The sequence below is a fragment of the Triturus cristatus genome, chromosome 12, assembly GCF_964204655.1.
Source record: "Triturus cristatus chromosome 12, aTriCri1.1, whole genome shotgun sequence".
Classification (NCBI taxonomy): domain Eukaryota; kingdom Metazoa; phylum Chordata; class Amphibia; order Caudata; family Salamandridae; genus Triturus; species Triturus cristatus.
The window spans coordinates 605838980-605857695 of record NC_140595.1 but is presented as its reverse complement, the minus strand read 5'-3'; the positions used below and the strand labels follow the sequence as shown (position 1 = coordinate 605857695).

At 42.7% G+C, this 18716-nt stretch overlaps 1 protein-coding gene across 2 annotated transcripts in view; it reads left to right on the top strand.

Moving 5' to 3' along the window:
* Nucleotides 1–18716, top strand: part of CDH1 (cadherin 1) — a 186782-nt gene that overhangs the window by 63680 nt on the left and 104386 nt on the right. Inside the window, exons 3-7 of one of the 2 annotated variants that reach the window (XM_085639938.1) lie at nucleotides 5821–6035; nucleotides 10671–10820; nucleotides 11021–11176; nucleotides 13715–13859; nucleotides 16781–16956. In XM_085639938.1, coding sequence (XP_085496064.1) covers nucleotides 5821–6035; nucleotides 10671–10820; nucleotides 11021–11176; nucleotides 13715–13859; nucleotides 16781–16956 — 842 coding nt within the window. The remainder of the gene's footprint in view (nucleotides 1–5820; nucleotides 6036–10670; nucleotides 10821–11020; nucleotides 11177–13714; nucleotides 13860–16780; nucleotides 16957–18716) is intronic. The other variant, XM_085639939.1, reaches the window with a different exon arrangement.

The window sequence follows — 18716 nt, the reverse complement described above, 5'->3', positions numbered from 1 at the left end:
AGACTTGTTGTAAAAGCTCTGTCTAATACGTAAATGTATGCAATTATAAGGATTGTGTATATGCTAAAATAATGCCGAATACATTCGATGAGTGAAAAAAGTAGATTTTAAGAATACTTGTGCCCGAGGGGCTGGAGTGTACCAGAAACCGATCTCTCCGACACTGTTCTGTTCACCTCTTGATGGTGTTGTAGGGGTAATAGTTTCCATGGTGGTTGTTTTGCACACTGCACAGTTAATTTACCTTTATAAACTTGTCTGCAGTGTCTTAAACATATAAGCTATAGATATGAAAATGTCATATCGTGCATTTATTCTATCACAATTTCAAAACTATCCCTACACACCCTTTATGCTACTGTAATATACATACCCAGCTCGCCTCAAAGCGCTATATGTTAAACGTAGGTTTTGAGTTCTACTTCTGGCAGTGCACTTGGTAAAGTAAAAGCCGCACTGATCTCTGTGCCCATGAATCCTATGGTTTAAAAGTAAATACATTCTTTCATCCTACCTTAATTCTATAGTACACTAGTTACTAAACTTATTCGGCCCGCGGCTCCCTTGGCCCATAGGCCATTGCCTGTGGCTCCCCACTGTTACCTTTTTTTGGAGAGTTGGGGAGGGAGGAGGGAATGTAAGCCCGGCCTCGGGATGTAAGCCCGGCCTCGGGATGTAAGCCCGGCCTCGGGAGTACTTACATTTTTCTCCCTGAAAATAATTGGGATGAAGTTGACGAAGGTATTATAATCACATACGCAGGGTGTTTCGTATTACTAAGGTGGCGCCTCTAATAAAATATTCCTTCTTTGCCAATGCCTTTTTTGGAGTACCCTCTCAAACTTTTTTTTTTTTATCCCACAGTGCTAGATAGCACTCCTATGCATGTAGACCTCATCGCCAAAGTGTTTCTGCGCTTGAATATTTGCATGCACTTCCATTTCTACCCATTTCATACATGCCAACACACCTGTATCAGCAGGGTGGCTCGTGATTTTTTAAAACCACATCCAGCTTTATTTTTGCTGTCTCCTCCCTAAAATGGCCTCCAAATAAATTCTTTTGATTTTGTTTTTTGAATGTCCCTCTTTTTTGCTTCTAAATGTTGGCATTAGTCCTTGTATGTTGTTTTACTTCCCAGTACTCAAGGAGAGAACAGGCCTTTCTGGAAATATGTTTGTACTGAAAGAAATTTGTACTGGAAGTATCTATGATTCAAGTACAAATGTCAATACGTAATAATACTTTGTATGTTTAATAGACAGGACAACTGTACTTTCCTGATAACTTGCATTTGTGTAAAATGCATTTGCAAACTATTCACGAGTCTAACAATTATTCAGGCATCTTCTGCTTACTTTGGGAGTTCTGGGATGTGGGGATTTAGTGAAATATGGAGGTCATCTCAGTCGACATGCCATCAATTAAGCACTAGGTTACAGCTTTAGACATGTCACTTACAACTCATCGACATCATGCGTTTAAGTCGAATTAGTTTAACTGAAGTCAACAACCCCTTCAACATTAAATGCATTAAAGTGCTTGGTGCACAGCTCCCCTAGCTAGGTTTGATGGCTCCCCAGGGAGCCACAGCGCACAGTTTGGGAACAACTACTATAGTCCTATGAGAGACTGCTTTGTTTTGAACTATTCATGTGTCAATCAACTTTGTAAATCAGACGTCATTCCTTCTGTTCAATATGCTGGTAAAAATTAAGGGGTACTTTATAATTTCAATTGTCCCGAGCTTCTGACGCTCACCCTGGGATGCAGGATTATGTGCAGCTGAACCGAAGGACTGGTTTTGTCACTTTAGCACTTCACTGTGACTTGTATAAACTATTTGCTGAATTTGTATATTTCGATGTATCTCTTGTCGGGGTTTAGATGTCATTTAAATCAGTAAAATTCACTTTTAAGGGTTTCTGTAATGTTTTTTTTTTTTTTTGTATTTTTAATTCCACTTCTTGATATTTGTGTATTTACGAATAAAATTAATTCTGTCTATGTGGCCATACATAAAGCCCTCACTGAATTATGTTATTTTTTAGAGCAGGGAAACGACAATAGGGAAAGTTATACGCTCCACATTCATACAGGTCTAGTTATAGCACTGGGCGACCGTCTTAACCCAATAGTTTTTAAATCTAAAAAAACTTCGAAAGTTCTTTCCTGGTGCAATATAAATTGCAGGAGAGCCAAACTGGCTCTTCTGACCTCATTAAAATCTGGTGATAGGACAATGGTGGCTACAAGGAGAATTGAATATAAGTTGGTCGTAAAAGAGGCAAAACAGAACTGGGAAAATAACAAATGGGAATATATTAAAAGAGCCCTAATTAAAAAAGACACGAGGGAATTCTGTGCAATTGTCCGATCAGATACAAAGGAAGGCCTAGTGGCAGACGACCCGAATATCGCTCCGGACCAATGGACCGATCACTATCCGAGTCTGTATACCCCTTCAGCTCTGGACAATGACCCTTTACTTGTTTCTAATGCGAATGTAGAACCTGTTGATATTATAACCCTCATGGAAGTAGAAAAGGCTATAAACAGGCTCCCAATAGGCAAGGCGCCGGGTTTGGACAATATTCCTGGGGATCTATACAGGCACCAACCCGAGGTATGGATTCCCTATCTTTGTTCACTCTATAATGCTGTACTCCACGGCGCGCCTATCCCTGATACCTGGGCGGGCGCTGAAATAGTCTCGGTTTTCAAGAAAGGCTCCCCAGTCTTGCCAAATAATTACCGCCCGATAAGCTTGATTGATGTCAGCCAAAAGCTTTTTGCACGCATTATTCTAGATCGAGTGCAATCCTGGATGGACGAACAATCAATATTGACTCCATATCAGGCTGGCTTTAGGGAGAAGACCTCCACGGTGGACCAACTTCTTCGTTTACAACTTCTTTATTGGAAAAACGTGAGGGTAGAGGGTGGCAGTCTCTACCTAATCTTCGTTGACCTTAAAGCGGCCTTCGATTTGGTCCCTCGTCAGACTCTTTGGACGGTCTTGGCAGAGATAGGGATGCCTACTTGTCTACTTGGGATTGTTAAGCGACTCCATAAAGACAACTTTGCCCAAGTAAGGTGTGGCAAGAGGGGCAATTTGACATCCAAGTTCCCCGTCAACCGTGGAGTCAGACAGGGGTGTGTGCTGGCCCCAACCTTATTTTCCCTTTATCTTAACGCATTAGTGGCCCACCTGAGGGGAGCCAAGGATATTGACGCCCCTAAACTTAATAATGAGCAGGTAGTGGCACTAATGTTTGCCGATGACCCTCTTTTAGTGTCAAAATCCCCTATGGGAATACAGCGTGTTCTCGATAGTTTTACCGAATTCTGTTCCCTAAGAGGGCTCGAGATTAACTCTACAAAAACAAAATTTATGGTATGTAACCCGCCCAAAACCACTCGCCCTAATCCTTCCCTTAATGGTGTTATACTGGACAGGGTAACAGTGTTCGAATATCTTGGAGTTATACTCACAGATAGAATGGAATGGGGTCCCCAACTAGCAAAAGCAAAACTTCGACTTACCCAGATCTGCGGTGGGATCCTTAAATTGCAAAGAGCATCCACCTCTAAACCTATAGCACCCATTATTGAGATCTATAAAGCCCAAGCACGGGGTGCAACTTTGTATGGGGTTGAACTCTGGAGGCATTGTCCAGCTGGAGACATCAGTAGGTTTGAGAATTTGTTTTTAAGGTCTTTATTGGCTCTACCACCCAGTACACCACTCAATCCACTTAGAATGGATTTGGGTGTTAGACCCATACAAGAAGAAGTTGCGTTGAGGCCTCTAATGTATTGGTGGAGGCTGTGGGCAACTCCGGAATTGGAAAACTATCGAAATGATCTAAAGTCACTAATTGCACTTCCTGGTCTAGCCAAAATACTGTGGCTAGTATATATCAAAAAGGAGTCTACGAGATTGGGAATTCCTGCATCTGGTATCAGCCAGAGACAACTGCTCCAAATCTTTCTAGAGCTGAATTGGCTAATATATTTTGGACAAATAGCAAGGAAAAACTGCTAACCAATAATGGGTTGGGCCCATTGACTCTTAATTTTTTAATACAAAGGAGGAGTTTAAAATAGTCTTTTCTAGATGAGATTGAGCCGTGTGCCTCTAGAAAGTTCTATATTCAATTTAGATACGGTACACTTCCCCTGAGGTCCTTTTTGGGAAATTGGTCGATCAACAATCCTTCTGACTGCCCGACCTGTGGAGCTATAAAAGAAACTGAGTTACATGTGTTGTTCTTTTGCTCCTCATATAAATCAATCAGAAAACGTTGGCTTACCCAACTTTGTAGGAACTTGGGCACTATACACTGCCACGAGGCCTATAGAATTTTGAAGACTGATACCTCAACACCTATAGTTTTTTCGGTATCACGCTTTTGGCATGCTGTGTGGCAGAGGAGATGTTCCCTTATCCCATCTAATCTCTAGGGCCATCTAAACAGATATATTTATTAACCTTCGTCACTAGTACCTTTTTTAATCATTTTTAACTTTTATATTATTCTTTTATTATACTGCTTTTATATAACTGTTTTGCTAATTAACGTAATCCATAATGAAATATCATTCAATATGAATTGTAATTGTTCATTTTTGCCATTTTATGATGTATGTTTTTATGATCCACCATCTTTTATGGTCTACGACCGAAATAAAGATTATTTTGATTGATTGAGTATTGTTTGGATTTCTGAAAAACAAAACATTTAAGAGATGTATAGATTGATCAACGTTAAAATATCACTTCAACCTCTTATCTGTAACAAAATGTAGGTTTACAGGTGAAAGTCTTTGGGAGGCGAACTAAATTTATCCATGTTGCAAAGGAGGTGGGGGCATTAACGAACACACTATGTCCACATTACTATTTGATATTTAGAAAGTGATGTAAATACAGACCAGAGATCCATGATTTACATAAACAAGTGTAACGTACAGTATACATAAGTTACATCTTCCCATGAGTATAGGCATTAGTAAATAAACATTTCTATTGAAACGGGTGTAAGTTAGGCGTAGAAACGAAGCAGGTGTAAGTGTACGGGGCCGTGTATGTGTTATGCACAGGGTAAAATCCCATACCAGCATAAGGCTGACTTGCATTTGGAAAACCCTTTGTAAAATGTGTCTTAAATCTCTAGTTTAAAACTTCACACACTTGAAAATTATGTTGCCAAGTGTGTCCAGATTTGAGCATCAAATTTACTCTGTATATTCTGCAGTACGACGTCAACCTTTAACACAGGGGATTATTTGAAACTACAGCACACAATGGTCTGCCTGCCATCACATCCTGAGAGTTTACCTTTATTCTAACTTGGTTGTTACCTTTGTTATCAGCTCTTTAATAAACTGATATGGACTTATTTTTTATCTCATGTGTTCGCCCTAAGGGCCACTCATTTATCGTTTTTCTTTTTTTCTTTCAAGCAATTTTCATTAAATAGAAAGTTTTAAGTATTTGTTTCTTTAGTCGATTTGTGACACTTTTCTCAGCGTCTATTCAGGGATCGCCTCCAATAAGCCAGCAATTTCTCATGGTACACTTGTCTTTTTACTCTAGCCCGTGTAATAAAAAAAAAAAATCACCCATGAGTGCTTGTAAAGCCACATTGCAGAAATACGTGTTCTTGCCCTCTGCTGAAGGCATTCATTGCTGTTGAATGCCTGCTCAGCAATTCTGGGCCTGAGCCAAAGTCAATTTTCTCTTCATAACAATACTTCTGTCCAGGCTTTCCTTCTTCAGTGGTTCTTGACTTCTCTTCTCTCTTCTGCTCACAGTGACATTTGATGACTGTTTGGGATCGAACAATGTCCTCTACCTCTCGGAGGAAGAGGAACTTGTCGTGCAAGCCGATGGGATAGTGTTTGTGAATCAGCAGATACATCTACATGGCCATAAGCGGATCTTTTCCATCTTCGCTTTGGATGATTCCGACAAGATGTTCTCGACCACCATCACCCTGAAGAGGGAGGGCCATCATCACCATAAGAAGGTAGGATGCTCTTTGATTCATGTCTCGAAAAAATGTACGCAGGGCACTTTCCTTTAGACATTACGCTTTCAGTGCTCAATTCTGTTTGTCTGTTATAATCAAATTCTTTTGAAATACTGTTTTCTAAGGGTATTGCAACTGAATTGTTGGTACATTTAGTGAAAAACAACTACTTGCAGCACATACGACGCAATCAATCTCTGCTAACTAGCCTTTATTACCAAAAAAGTCCAGCTAATCCCGATATAGGGCGCCTTTCACAGTTTTATGATGGTGACGAGGAAAGGACCTCTCCTGAGAACATTCGAGTGTGGAAGTGGAGGGAGAGCTGCAAGAGGAAACTGGGAGGACAACTGCTAGAGACCTCAAACAAATCACCTCCGAGCAGTCTGCGCATAGGGCTAATGCAATGCGTGGTAGATTATGCACTGATTATCACAAGATTTCCATGCCCCTATGAGGAGCCCTTAGAAGTGTGCTATAGGTCTTTGCAACTGCATGTTACTCCATCTGGTTATATATGGAGTACACATACACTTGGAATTAGAACTGTGTTTGTTCTTGTGACTCTCCTGAAATGTGAGTTAGGTTGACAAGCTATGCAGGGCTTTGTAGATGTAACCTCTTCAGGCGACACATGGCTTTTAATTTTATTTCAGTTTTAACTGGGGACCCAGTACCGTTTTTTTAGGCCTGGGTATGATGCAGTCAAGTGCTCTCGTTTCAGGGGCAAGTTGAGCAGCTTAGTGAAGGATTCCTCTAAAGAGCAAAAGTGCTTTGTGAGTCCACCTAGGACCACACTCTCAAAGTCGATGCATGGTATGATTAAGGCTTGCAAAGCAGAAATTTATCTAGTGGGACAAGACCTTTGTTTCTCGCATTGTTGTAGCTGAGAGTTAGCTAACCAGTTTCTTTGACATGGAATCCATACTGAAGTTGGCGTCTGTGGAGCCAGTTGGCATAATTCTTTCACATGGGGCTTCTATAGCCATGATCAGTCGAATTAACCTGGAGTTTCGGGGCGAGAGATCTGTGATGTATACATTGTGTCTTTTGGGGGATCAGCGTGAGGATGTTTCGAGGCTACCAGGTTTTAACCTTGAGGTAGGGATTTCGACTGTATGTGTTTGATTGAGGAACGTCTGATGGAAATGTTCTTAAGTCTATTCCAGATAGACTACATCTCTGAGGCTATCCCAAATGTCGATGTACAAAATTTCGAGCAACTGAAGATAGTTGTAGGTTAGATTGCAGTACATCTGTGGATCACTTGAAAACATGTGAGATCATTTAAAAAAAAAAAAAGGCATGGAAGTGGATTAGATACGTGCTACCCTCTGGCATCACTTACCCCCTCTTTTTAAAAACATTTTCATTTCAATAATTACTCTTCGGCTCAGCAAATTCCTTCCACCTGGGCAACGTGGATATCTGTGACGTGTTTCACAATTGAATGACTCCTCCCATTCGCTTTGTGATTGTGTATTCCCATATACAAATGCCATGGGTGACACCGTCGGACAATGCTTGCTTTTTACTCCTTGACATCTCGCATTGTAGGACCCGTTTTGCTTGTGTGAGTGAGGAAAACCCTACATGCAAAGTGCTGCTGGCTGCAAAGCTAGGATTGGCTGAAGGGGTCGCCAGTCCTAGTTGGCCACTCGAGCGCTCAAGGGCACATCTGCTTTACAGCAATCCTGATGGAAGCACCAACCTACCTGCTTCAGCGAATATCATTGTGGTGCACATGCACTGTCTACATGGGGAGCGTAATAATTCTAGCACTCCTCCTGACTTTTGTCATTATTCTCCTATGATTGTAACAGCGTTTTTGGGCACATCCATTGTGCATAAATCCTACCAGCTGCATAAAGTCGACCTCTCCTGTGAAGATCGCTGTGCACATTAACTGTGTACGTGAGGAGGCTACATTGCTGAGGGAACTGAGTTTGTCAATTTGCCAATCATGTCATGCACCTACCTGATTGGTTGTGAACACAGTCCAAGTCTGGGCCAACAGAGTCAGGGGTGCAAGACCATGGGTGTGCTGCTTGGCAGTTGTTGCAGATTTGGGATGCTGCAGGTCAGTGTCCGGGCTGCTTGTGTGAGATTTCAGGGCTGAATGATGTTTAACAGCTGGCCTTTGAGTTCAGTATCCTGGTCCTGCTGATGGGTTTCAGGGACCCTTTTTACTGCTTAGCAGTTGTCTGAGAACCAGAATGTGAAAATGCCAATAGTGATCGATCCTTGGGAAGTGAGCTCAGTGAGTGAAATGCTGTTTTTAGATACTGTTGAGCAGGTGGAGTGTTGGGTCGCAGCCGGGCCTGATTGCAGCCTCTCACGGTGTTGCTGACCGAGCCTAATAAGGATAACCACGGTTTGGGTGTTCCTGTTCTGGCAAATGCAGTTGCTGGGTTTGCTGGTTATTCCTGGGCGTAGTAGAGGCTCAGGGTACTGTTCGCTAATCTTTGGTGGAGTGGGTCAGGCTACTTACTTCTGGTGAACCTGTGCTTGGGTCTCTGAGCAGAGCTGCAGACAGAATCGTGTGAGGGACTGTCGGGTGGAGGTGGTTCCTGAAAGTCATTCAGTCTATGGCTGAGGAGTGGTTGCACTTTAGTGACCTGAAGTTGACGATGCTTGGGAGAGCGAATGCACTTCCCTTATGTCCTCAGCACATTCGAGCCAAATGTATCTTCCATCACCTAGGCATTTGCTTTAAATGAGGTGGGAGAAAGGACTCCAGTATGAGGTGCTGGGGCAACCCCCTCACACTTATCTGAGTACCTTGCAAATTGAGTCTGTCATTTGATGATCCCTTCCACCAGGGTTCTGAAAGATCTTGTATCAAGAGGTCTAAGAAGGGATCCCCTTAAGTAGGTCCACAACGGCATGTTACCTCTGCTCCCTACACAGAGAGCTGGGGGGAGTAGAGGAAAGCTGGAGTCCAGGGGTACCATTTGACCGTGAAAGACTCGTATAGAGAAGCTTAATAGGAGTCATTACTAATGTGTTTCAAACGAAATGTACTTTGAGTGCGCATGCTTATGTTAACAGGTTTACTAGTGTCTGCTTCCCAAGCTTTTCATGTTTTGTCCAAGGTAATAGGTGAATTCTACTTTAAAATTTGTTTTTTTGATGCCTAATTGCCTTTTGAATTTAATATATGTTGGAAGGATGTGGTACTTAACACCTGCTTAAGAAGGACTCCATTTTCTAGCCAACTATAAAGTATCCTCTTTGGTAAGGACCCCTTAAAATTTTGTTTGAATACCTCTGTAGGATTTACTTTTAAGATGTATTCCCCATAATGTCGGTCTTTAGAGCTCTGACTCACTGCATACATCTGTGTTAGACCAGTCATTCAAATGCCGATATGTCTACTTGACCGTTCATCCTTTTGAGGTCGATAAAATGAGTGCTAGAGAGTTGGGTAACAATAAGTCTGTTATTCAGCGCCACAATACCCACAGAGAAGTGTGCCTTTTACAAATACCCTTTGCTAAAGTTATACACTGAAACTGATACAATATCTAGGTAGTATACTTTCCTGTCAAGAAAAGTTAAGATGCTCTTTCTAATCTTCCCCAATATAGCTATATAATTATTCCTTATTAAATTATGAATATCCTGTTATAAATGTGTAGCTAATAATTTCCTATCCTCATTTAAAATTCCACTTATTCTTCAGAATCAACCATTTGATACCATAAAAGCCACTGTCACTCCTTCAATATCCACATTTGCTTGGCTATCTACTGTTAAAGGGGGCAGAGCCACATTCAGTACATTTTTCTCATGCTTCTTAAGTAACTTTTCCCTCTTTTGTCAGCATAGACCATACCATACCTAAAAAGTCAACATGGCCACAATGTACTGTTATGATGAGCTGTTAAAAGAATCCTTTTTCTTAAAGAGTGCCACATTTAACACCCAGGATCCCTTAAACATTTTTAGAATGACCAGAGCACATCTATAACTTCGGGTGCAGAATCTGAAATATACTAGTCAACCCAGATTCCTTCACACTTTAGTCCAGTACTTGATCATGCATGACTGAGAAAAGCATATCATTCTTCTTTCAGAAACCACCTCCTACACAAGAGGAGTGTCGCCTGTGATTTTATTTGTGAAGATACAGTAGTATATGGTACTTAAGATCTTTATTTTCAGGAGCCGTACAAGATACATTTCTTCAAGAAAAGCATTCCAAGCATTTTAAATTCTTTTAGAAAATGTACCCATGATGTTTTGATATCAGAAAGAATGAGAAGGCATATTCCATATTCTTCAGTCTTCATAACTAGGGATAGACGTGTGTAGTTTTTCCTGGTGGGCAAAGATTTGATGTCATACAGTCTGGAAGAAAGAATTGAATGCCTAGTCCTTGTCCAGAAAGAAAACTATATTGATGGGCCTTTTGGGTAATGTGAGTCAAAGTAGGAACTTAGTGTGGAACCAGTGATCACCATCAGTTTGGTTAAAAAAAAACCAGTTTAATTCACTCTTCCTTTGTTCACACTTTGCTTCTGAGCAATTGAAGATGTTGCACATTTGTATTGTTCTTGCGAAGCAATTGGTTACCTAGTGCAGAAAATTCCACAGGAACCAGTTTTGATTCTATACGTTTTCTTTCAGAAGTCCCATCATGCCAAACATTCTGAACCCCAAGTGATGTACTTCCCAAAGTCGCAGCAGGGCTTGCACCGACGAAAGAGGGACTGGGTCATCCCACCCATTAAGGTCTCTGAAAATGAGAGAGGTCCTTTCCCAAAGAAGTTGGTGCAGGTAACTGAATACTTTCTTTCATTTGTGGTGGTGGGTGAAGGGCACAATTGGTGCTTTAGTAACTGTCCTTCCCTTAAGGGACATAAATTAAATCTGCACAATTGGCCTACATGCTACACTAATCTATCATGTAATCCGTGAGAAAATAAGATCTCCAATTGAAAATGTTTTTTTTCTTGTTCTTGATTTTCAACTCTTAGATCAAATCCAATATGGATAAAGAGACCAAGGTTTTCTACAGCATCACGGGGCAAGGAGCTGACACGCCTCCAGAGGGAATCTTCACTATAGAAAGAAGCACTGGACAGTTATATGTGACACGTCCCTTGGACAGAGAGACCTTAGACAAGTATATTGTGAGTCAAAGATATGAATCTTTCTTAATGAAGGGCCATGATTTATCTTAAATATAGGATGATAGACAATTACAAAGCAAGCGTTCCTGCTCAACCAGTATGCACTTAAGATTGCATCTAGTACAGTGCTTCAATTCGCAGAAAAAGAAATTGGTAGACCGCCCTGGTGTATAATTGGAAATACATTTATTTAAGGCAGTTGAGAGGTTAAAAACACTCTTGAACTTCCTATCTTGGAGGTCTAGACCAGAGAAGACACTGTTTAGGTCTCACCTGCAACTACGCATGTGCTCTCGCTTGCAAGAGATATTGTAAACAAGGGGCTTACAGCCCACCCATTGCTTAACATTTGTTGATGTCATTGTCATTCTTATTACTCTTATTTGTCTAATTGGCCAGCGCCTACTGGCTTCACTTCCTCTTCTTTCAGCTGGAGCATGGCCCAAGTACTGATTGCTTTTGCTTGATTGCTGTCCAGTCGCTGATCGTGCTGTGATTGAGGCACAACTTTTATTTTTTGTTCTTCCCTGTACTCCTTGTTGAACCTCTTGCCATTTGTAGCTATGTGTGTTTTTGTGTGTATGTGTGTATATATATATATATATATATATACACACACACACACTTACACACTTACACACTTACACACTTACACACTTACACACACACACACACACACACACACACACACACACACACACACACACACACACACACACACACACACACACACACACACACACACACACACACACACTTCGCCCTCGCCTCCTTTGAAATGGATGTTCATTGTGATAACAGATGTTACTGGTTTCGAAATGTATTTTCATTAAGACGTGGGTGCAATTGCTTTTTAGCCAAACATCATATTTTTTTTCTGCTCAGAATCACAGGGGTGTTGTGCCAACACCTAACCAGCATTGGCGAAGCCAATAGGTCTCGCCTTCAGACTATTGTCTGTGCCATTGGCTTTTGTTCATCCTGGAGCGCGTGGGCATTGCCAAGTTAGGCAATTTGTAGCCATGCTGTATAGCAGTGCTTTTCAAAATAATAATAAAAAAAAGACCATAATGCATCCAGCTCTAATGCACTTAAAAAAAATAATAATTAGGCCTGGCTGGATCATAGCGCTTTTTAAATTTAGCCAAATTACAAAGCATCTGGGCTTCCGCACAGTTGGATACAAAACATTGCCAAAGTCGATAGCTCTCATATTCGAGACCTATTGGCTTTTTTCTGTTGTCATGGGAATCTGAAGGATACAAGAACTTGCATGTTTCTAATGAGTTATAATAGCCGGTAACTGGTCATAATATGTCCATTGATAAATGTGCATGTTCCTGAGCTCTATTACATCTCTTCATCCTTCGCTCACTCCATCTGTGTTCTTGTAAATGTGGCTGGGCTTGGAGAATTGCTAGTTACCCTTGCAGTTCTAAAAAGTATTTTGCTAATTAGATGCTTTCCCTAATCTTTTGAAAAATAACTTTCATTTGGTCTTCCAATGGGGCAACATGCCTTCTCCACTCATGCACTACTGATCTAAAACAACCTCCACACCCACCAGGATCACTTCTCACCCATCCTATATTTAGAAAAGAGCTGAGAACATGCATCTTTGTTGCAACAGAAAAAATAGTCCACCTTCTCTCTCAGAACCCAGCTCTCCCTGCCTAAATTCACTGCCTGTATCTCTCTGCCTTTGACCCTGTACAGCGCTCCACTCCCTTTCATCAGTTGCATTACAGACACTCATTAATTTTTTTTAGGGACGGGAAGATTACGTTATTTGCCCAGAATTACAGGATGTTTGAACCTCCCGCCAGACTCACCTGTTTCCCCAGCTTCAAGGTCAGATGCTCTAGCTGTTAAGCCACATCCTCTTCCTTGACTCGCCCCCCCCCCATCAGTGCCCAATTTGTAAACTTAAATAAGCGCATGGGCCCAAAGAGTTTGAGGAACCACCCCCTCCACCGCCAGCTCAGCTGCTGGTTCTGATGAATGCTGGGATTAACTAGTATGAAGGCTGACTAGCAGATTTATTCTAATATTGCAGATTCTTTTTCATCGCTGTTTCCTTCCTGTGCCACTGTTTTCTTATTTTATCCCTTTTCTGATATTCTCCCCCACTATGGGTCTAAGTGTGGATCCTGGTCACCAAAATAGATGCTGGTGACCACCACCGGCACAAATAACCACTACCGTTTCTAGCTGCACATTCATACACAAGTGTCATTGGACCTCTACACCAGGACATATAGATGTTTTTAAAGTTCAGAAATGGCTTAGCTGCCAGAATGCAATAAGTAGAGATTACGAAAAACTTCTTGGGTCACGATTTTCACAAGACTGACACGACGATCATGAAGAGTGCATGCTGTGTTGCTTCACCAAGTAGTTGATGTTTGTTTGGCCAAGCCTGGTGGTCACGAGTAGTCTTATTGCCTGATAGTTCTGTTCTTCTGAGGTAATTTGCTATTGTAAAAAGTCAAGCAGGGTCAGTTCTGTACTAAAGCCTTCATTTCTAATGCTTTTCAGCTTTTTTCTCATGCTGTGTCTGAGAATGGAAAACCTGTTGAAGACCCAATGGAGATCATCATCAAGGTGACGGATCAGAACGACAATAGCCCAGTGTTTACAGAGGCGATCTTCGAGGGTGCAGTACCTGAAGGCTCCCAGCCAGGTAGAGACTGATTTTATATCGAACAGATTGGTTATCACCCACATCATAATTCACTGCTTTGTGGCAGAGGATTGTGAGGCATTGTAAATCGTCCTGGATAGCTACTTTTGCTATCTGGTTTGTATTGTTGTGTCAGTGTTTCCGCAGATGCCTTCGTTTAGCCTTCAGTTTCATAATTGCCATCAGTTTGATCTAATCAGGCAAATCACAGTGCTGATTGCTGCATCTCAATGGGATCAAACTGTACAGGGTCTCGTCCGTGGATACTACATTTCTTTGAAGGATTTCTGGAAGTAGGAATGTACGAAAAGAGCTGCCACTCCTTTTGTGAACTTCATGGCAATTGGTGAGTGGTAGCTGTGTTGCATATAGCCAAGTTGGTGAGTTTTAAAGATGGGCGTTGGATCTAACCAGTCAGCTCTAATAAGCCTCAAAGAAACCTTAGCAGTTCAGCAAAACTTTATTAGTTGTACATCTTCAACCAACACACACACACTTTTACACTCGCGCTCACTCGCGCTCACTCGCGCTCACACACACACACACACTTACACACACTTACACACTTACACACTTACACACTTACACACATACACACATACACACATACACACATACACACATACACACTTACACACTTACACACTTACACACACACACACACTTACACACACACACACTTACACACACACACACTTACACACACACACTTACACACACACACACTTACACACACACACACTTACACACACACACACTTACACACACACACACTTACACACACACACACACTTACACACACACACTTACACACACACACTTACACACACACACACACACACACACTTACACACACACACACACTTACACATACACACACTTACACACACACACACTTACACACACACACACACACACACACTTACACACACACACACTTACACACACACTTACACACACACTTACACACACCCACACTTACACACACACACACTTACACACACACACACTTACACACACACACACACTTACACACACACACACTTACACACACACACACTTACACACACACACACACACACACACTTACACACACACACACACTTACACACACACACACTTACACACACACACACACACACACTTACACACACACACACACACTTACACACACACACTTACACACACACACTTACACACACACACTCACACACTTACACACACACACACTCACACACACACACACTCACACTCACACTCACACACACACTCACACACACACACACACACACACACTCACACACACACACTCACACACACACACACACACACACACTCACACTCACACACACTTACACACACACACTTACACACACACACACACTTACACACACACACTTACACACACACACACACTTACACACACACACACTTACACACACACACTTACACACACACACACACACTTACACACACACCCACACACACACACTTTTGTTTTACTTACAGGGACGTTGTAGTTAGGTTCTGAATTTGCACACACAAACCCATAGAAGTGCAGCAGTTATAGAGTTATCTCAAACTAGAACTCGTGCCCTAAAGTAACTATAACTCGCACCCCTGCCAGGGGGGGTCAGGATATTCCTACCCAGCACCTTCTTTTTTTTGTTTTTGGTCTTTTTTCTTGGGACTCTGACAAGTCTGAGTCCCAAGATGGTTTGCAACAGTTCTTGGTTGAAGTGTTTTGCTGCCAATCAAATCTTCATTTTGTGATCAGTCAGATCCGAGGACACTGCATGTCCCTAGATATCGGTTTCTTTTTCCTTTAATTACTCCAAAACTACTGAATGAATTTGCACTGCCAGTAGGTGATTATTTCTATCTATCGGTTTGTCTGTCGTATATATTTTCGATGCTTTGTTTTGCAGTTAAACCTATTACTCACCTGTTAACATTTTTGGAGGGAATGCCATAAAATTCGATACCTAATATTTTAGAAGTCCCCCTACTTTTTTCAAAGTTTAAATACCTCCATGCCTATAAGTTTGGAAGTGAATGACCAAGATCATCCTCTTGATTTAGCTTTTTCTGTTCTGATAGCTCAAAGGAAGGCAAAGCAACCAATGAGATTTAAAGATGTTATACAGAGAAACTGGGGGTGGAGGTAGAGACTCGCTGAGACGTTGGAAGTAAAGCAATTGTTTGTTTGGGTGAGAATGCTTCAAAGTCCTGTGTAAATATTAATTTAAGCAATCTGTGAAAGTATTTGATAGTCTGGCTTACATTTTATGATGCTTTCATGTTTTTTCTGTGCTTAAAAATGTCTGAAATGGTGTAACTTAAAACCGTGACCAGAGATCTTCATCCATAGGTGATGCTTTAGTACATGCCATTTGTGGACCACGTCATTGTAGAATAATTACTTTTTTCCATCACCCACAATTGTGTGATTCATTTTAATTTAGAATCGGTGTGTGAAAATAATACTTATTTTGAAGTCCAGCACTGATTTATACCTTCTTTACAGTAGGAACTCAATTAAGGAACACATAGTCAACACATTTACATGATTGCCTTCCCTATGGTAGGATTGCTTGACAACTGTTGTTGCTCCTGTGGGGTTCCTCCAAAATGTTCCTGTGAATGAGGCCCAGGTGCCAGGTAGAATACTCTGCTGCAAAATGGGTTCTTTCCTTTTTTCCTCACCCTACCATCCTTCATTACTGCTCTCGCTCCTTCCTTTGCTACTTTTTCAGTCATTCTTTCACTGATTACAATTTTTTTGGGGGCTGTTTTTACCCTGTTGTACCAAATGGTGCATGGATGCCTGTCTTTTTTGCGGTTTACATATTGTACTGCATAAAATATCTTGACGCTGTGGTAGTTCCCTCTTTGACTTTGCCCGTCTCTCTTGTTGTCAGGTACCTCTGTGATGCAAGTGAATGCTACAGATGCAGATGACTCGGAGGACACTTACAATGGAGTTGTTTATTACAGAATAGTAAATCAGGAACCAAAGCTGCCCAATGATCAGATGTTTACAATCAATAAGGATGATGGAGTGATCAGCGTGATCTCAACTGGGCTGGACCATGAGGTTAGTGAGAAGGGGAAGTGTGTAATTTTGCAGCGTGAATCTTTCTGGATTCACTATGCTGTGCATTATTCCGCGATCTGGTGGTTGGGTCCGGATTCGTAGTCTTTCTTTTGTTTTTTTTTGGGTTTTTTTGTAGCCCAGGTGGGCGTCGACGTCCCACCATTTGGTGCACCTCTCGTGACGTCGTCGTGCTTCCTGCGGAAGTCCCACCTTTGGGGCGCCATCTTCAGATTCTTTTTTCCGCCGTTGGGTCTGGGTCGTCATCGAGAAGCTCCAGGATTTCAATCGAAGGAAGAAGGAGAAAACGCGAGTTTCATCGAGAAAAAACAGCTGAGATAACAGAGAGGAATAAATTACATCCGGGACGCGAAGAAGGAAGAATTCCCAGGAATTTTCTTCGACGCCCTTCGAGGATGCGCACTCAGAGGCTCTGAGTGCAATGGACAAGACACCATTCAAATTCTGCCCTAACTGCCACCACAAGTTCGCGCAGAAGGACCAGCATCCGGTCTGCAACCTTTGCCTACCGATCGACCACCCGAGCAAGGACTGCAACGCCTATTCAGCTTTCGCGCCGAAGACGCTCCGAGTGAGAGAACGCCAGAGAAGAGCTAACTTCAGCATGGAAGGCAAAGGTAAGGCCCCGTCGCTTAAGTTCTGGGCCTCTCCACCGACGATGAGGACAACATCGCCGAAGGACCCGACAGCTTCACGGTCGCAGAGACCGATACGAAAACGCCTGATGAGGTAAGAGAATCGTCGAGTTCAAAACCCCCGAAAGGGCCTCGAAAACCCGAGACGGACTCTCGAAAATCCGAGTCAAAGTCCTCAAAAGGAGCACCGGCGCCGAAAATTTCGACGACCAAGGGTGGATCCATGGACAAAAGGCCGAGCAGATCCTGCGAGAAGGACTCCCTGGTGCCGAAGGACGCCGAAAGGCTGAGTTCGTCGAAAGCAGCCCACGAAGCGGGACGTTCGACGCAGAAAGACAGGCCAGCGTCGACGCAAGCTCCGTCAAAGAGCCGCGGTCGACGTCGAAAGCATCTCCGAAATGGAGAAGAAGAAGAGTAGACTCGAAGCGGAGATGGAGAGCATCCTTCAGAGGAAGAAGGAGTTCGGCGCCAAATTGAAAGAATTCCGAATTCCAACAACTCCGTCGACGGACGTCGTCGAGATCGATGAGCAGGACGAATTCTACGCCGAAGGGCTGCCGAGAGATCATGAGGAGGAGGAAGAAGGCACCTACTATGAAGGCGAAGACGAGGAGGCCGACCAGCAGTCGTTCTACGGCTCGGCGCCATCAACCATTCACGAACTGGATTGGCAAGATATCGACGCCGAAAATCCCGAAGAGCCTGTGGACACGTATCCTTCGAGGCCTTCGCCGCCAGACGACATCGGGGTGTATAATATGGTCGTCAGGAGTGCTGCAGCAGCCTTTGGGGTAGAACTGGACGAGGAGAAGCCGAAAGCTGATTTCCTCCTCGAGACCCTGCTCCCCATTCAGACGAGGAGCCAGTTCCTTCCCATGCTCCAAAGCGTAATGAACCAGGGGAAGGAAGCCTTTAAGGAGCCAGCAACATGCCGGTCCATCACGCCCAGGACGGAGAAGAAATACAAGTACTCCTCCCTGGACCCGCCTTACATCAAGGGAGCGGTCACTGCTGACTCCATCATCGCTTCCACGGCCAGGAGAAGGGCCAACGTGCCAGTGACCTCGGGGCCACCCCCCGATAAGGAAAGCAGGAGAATGGACCTCA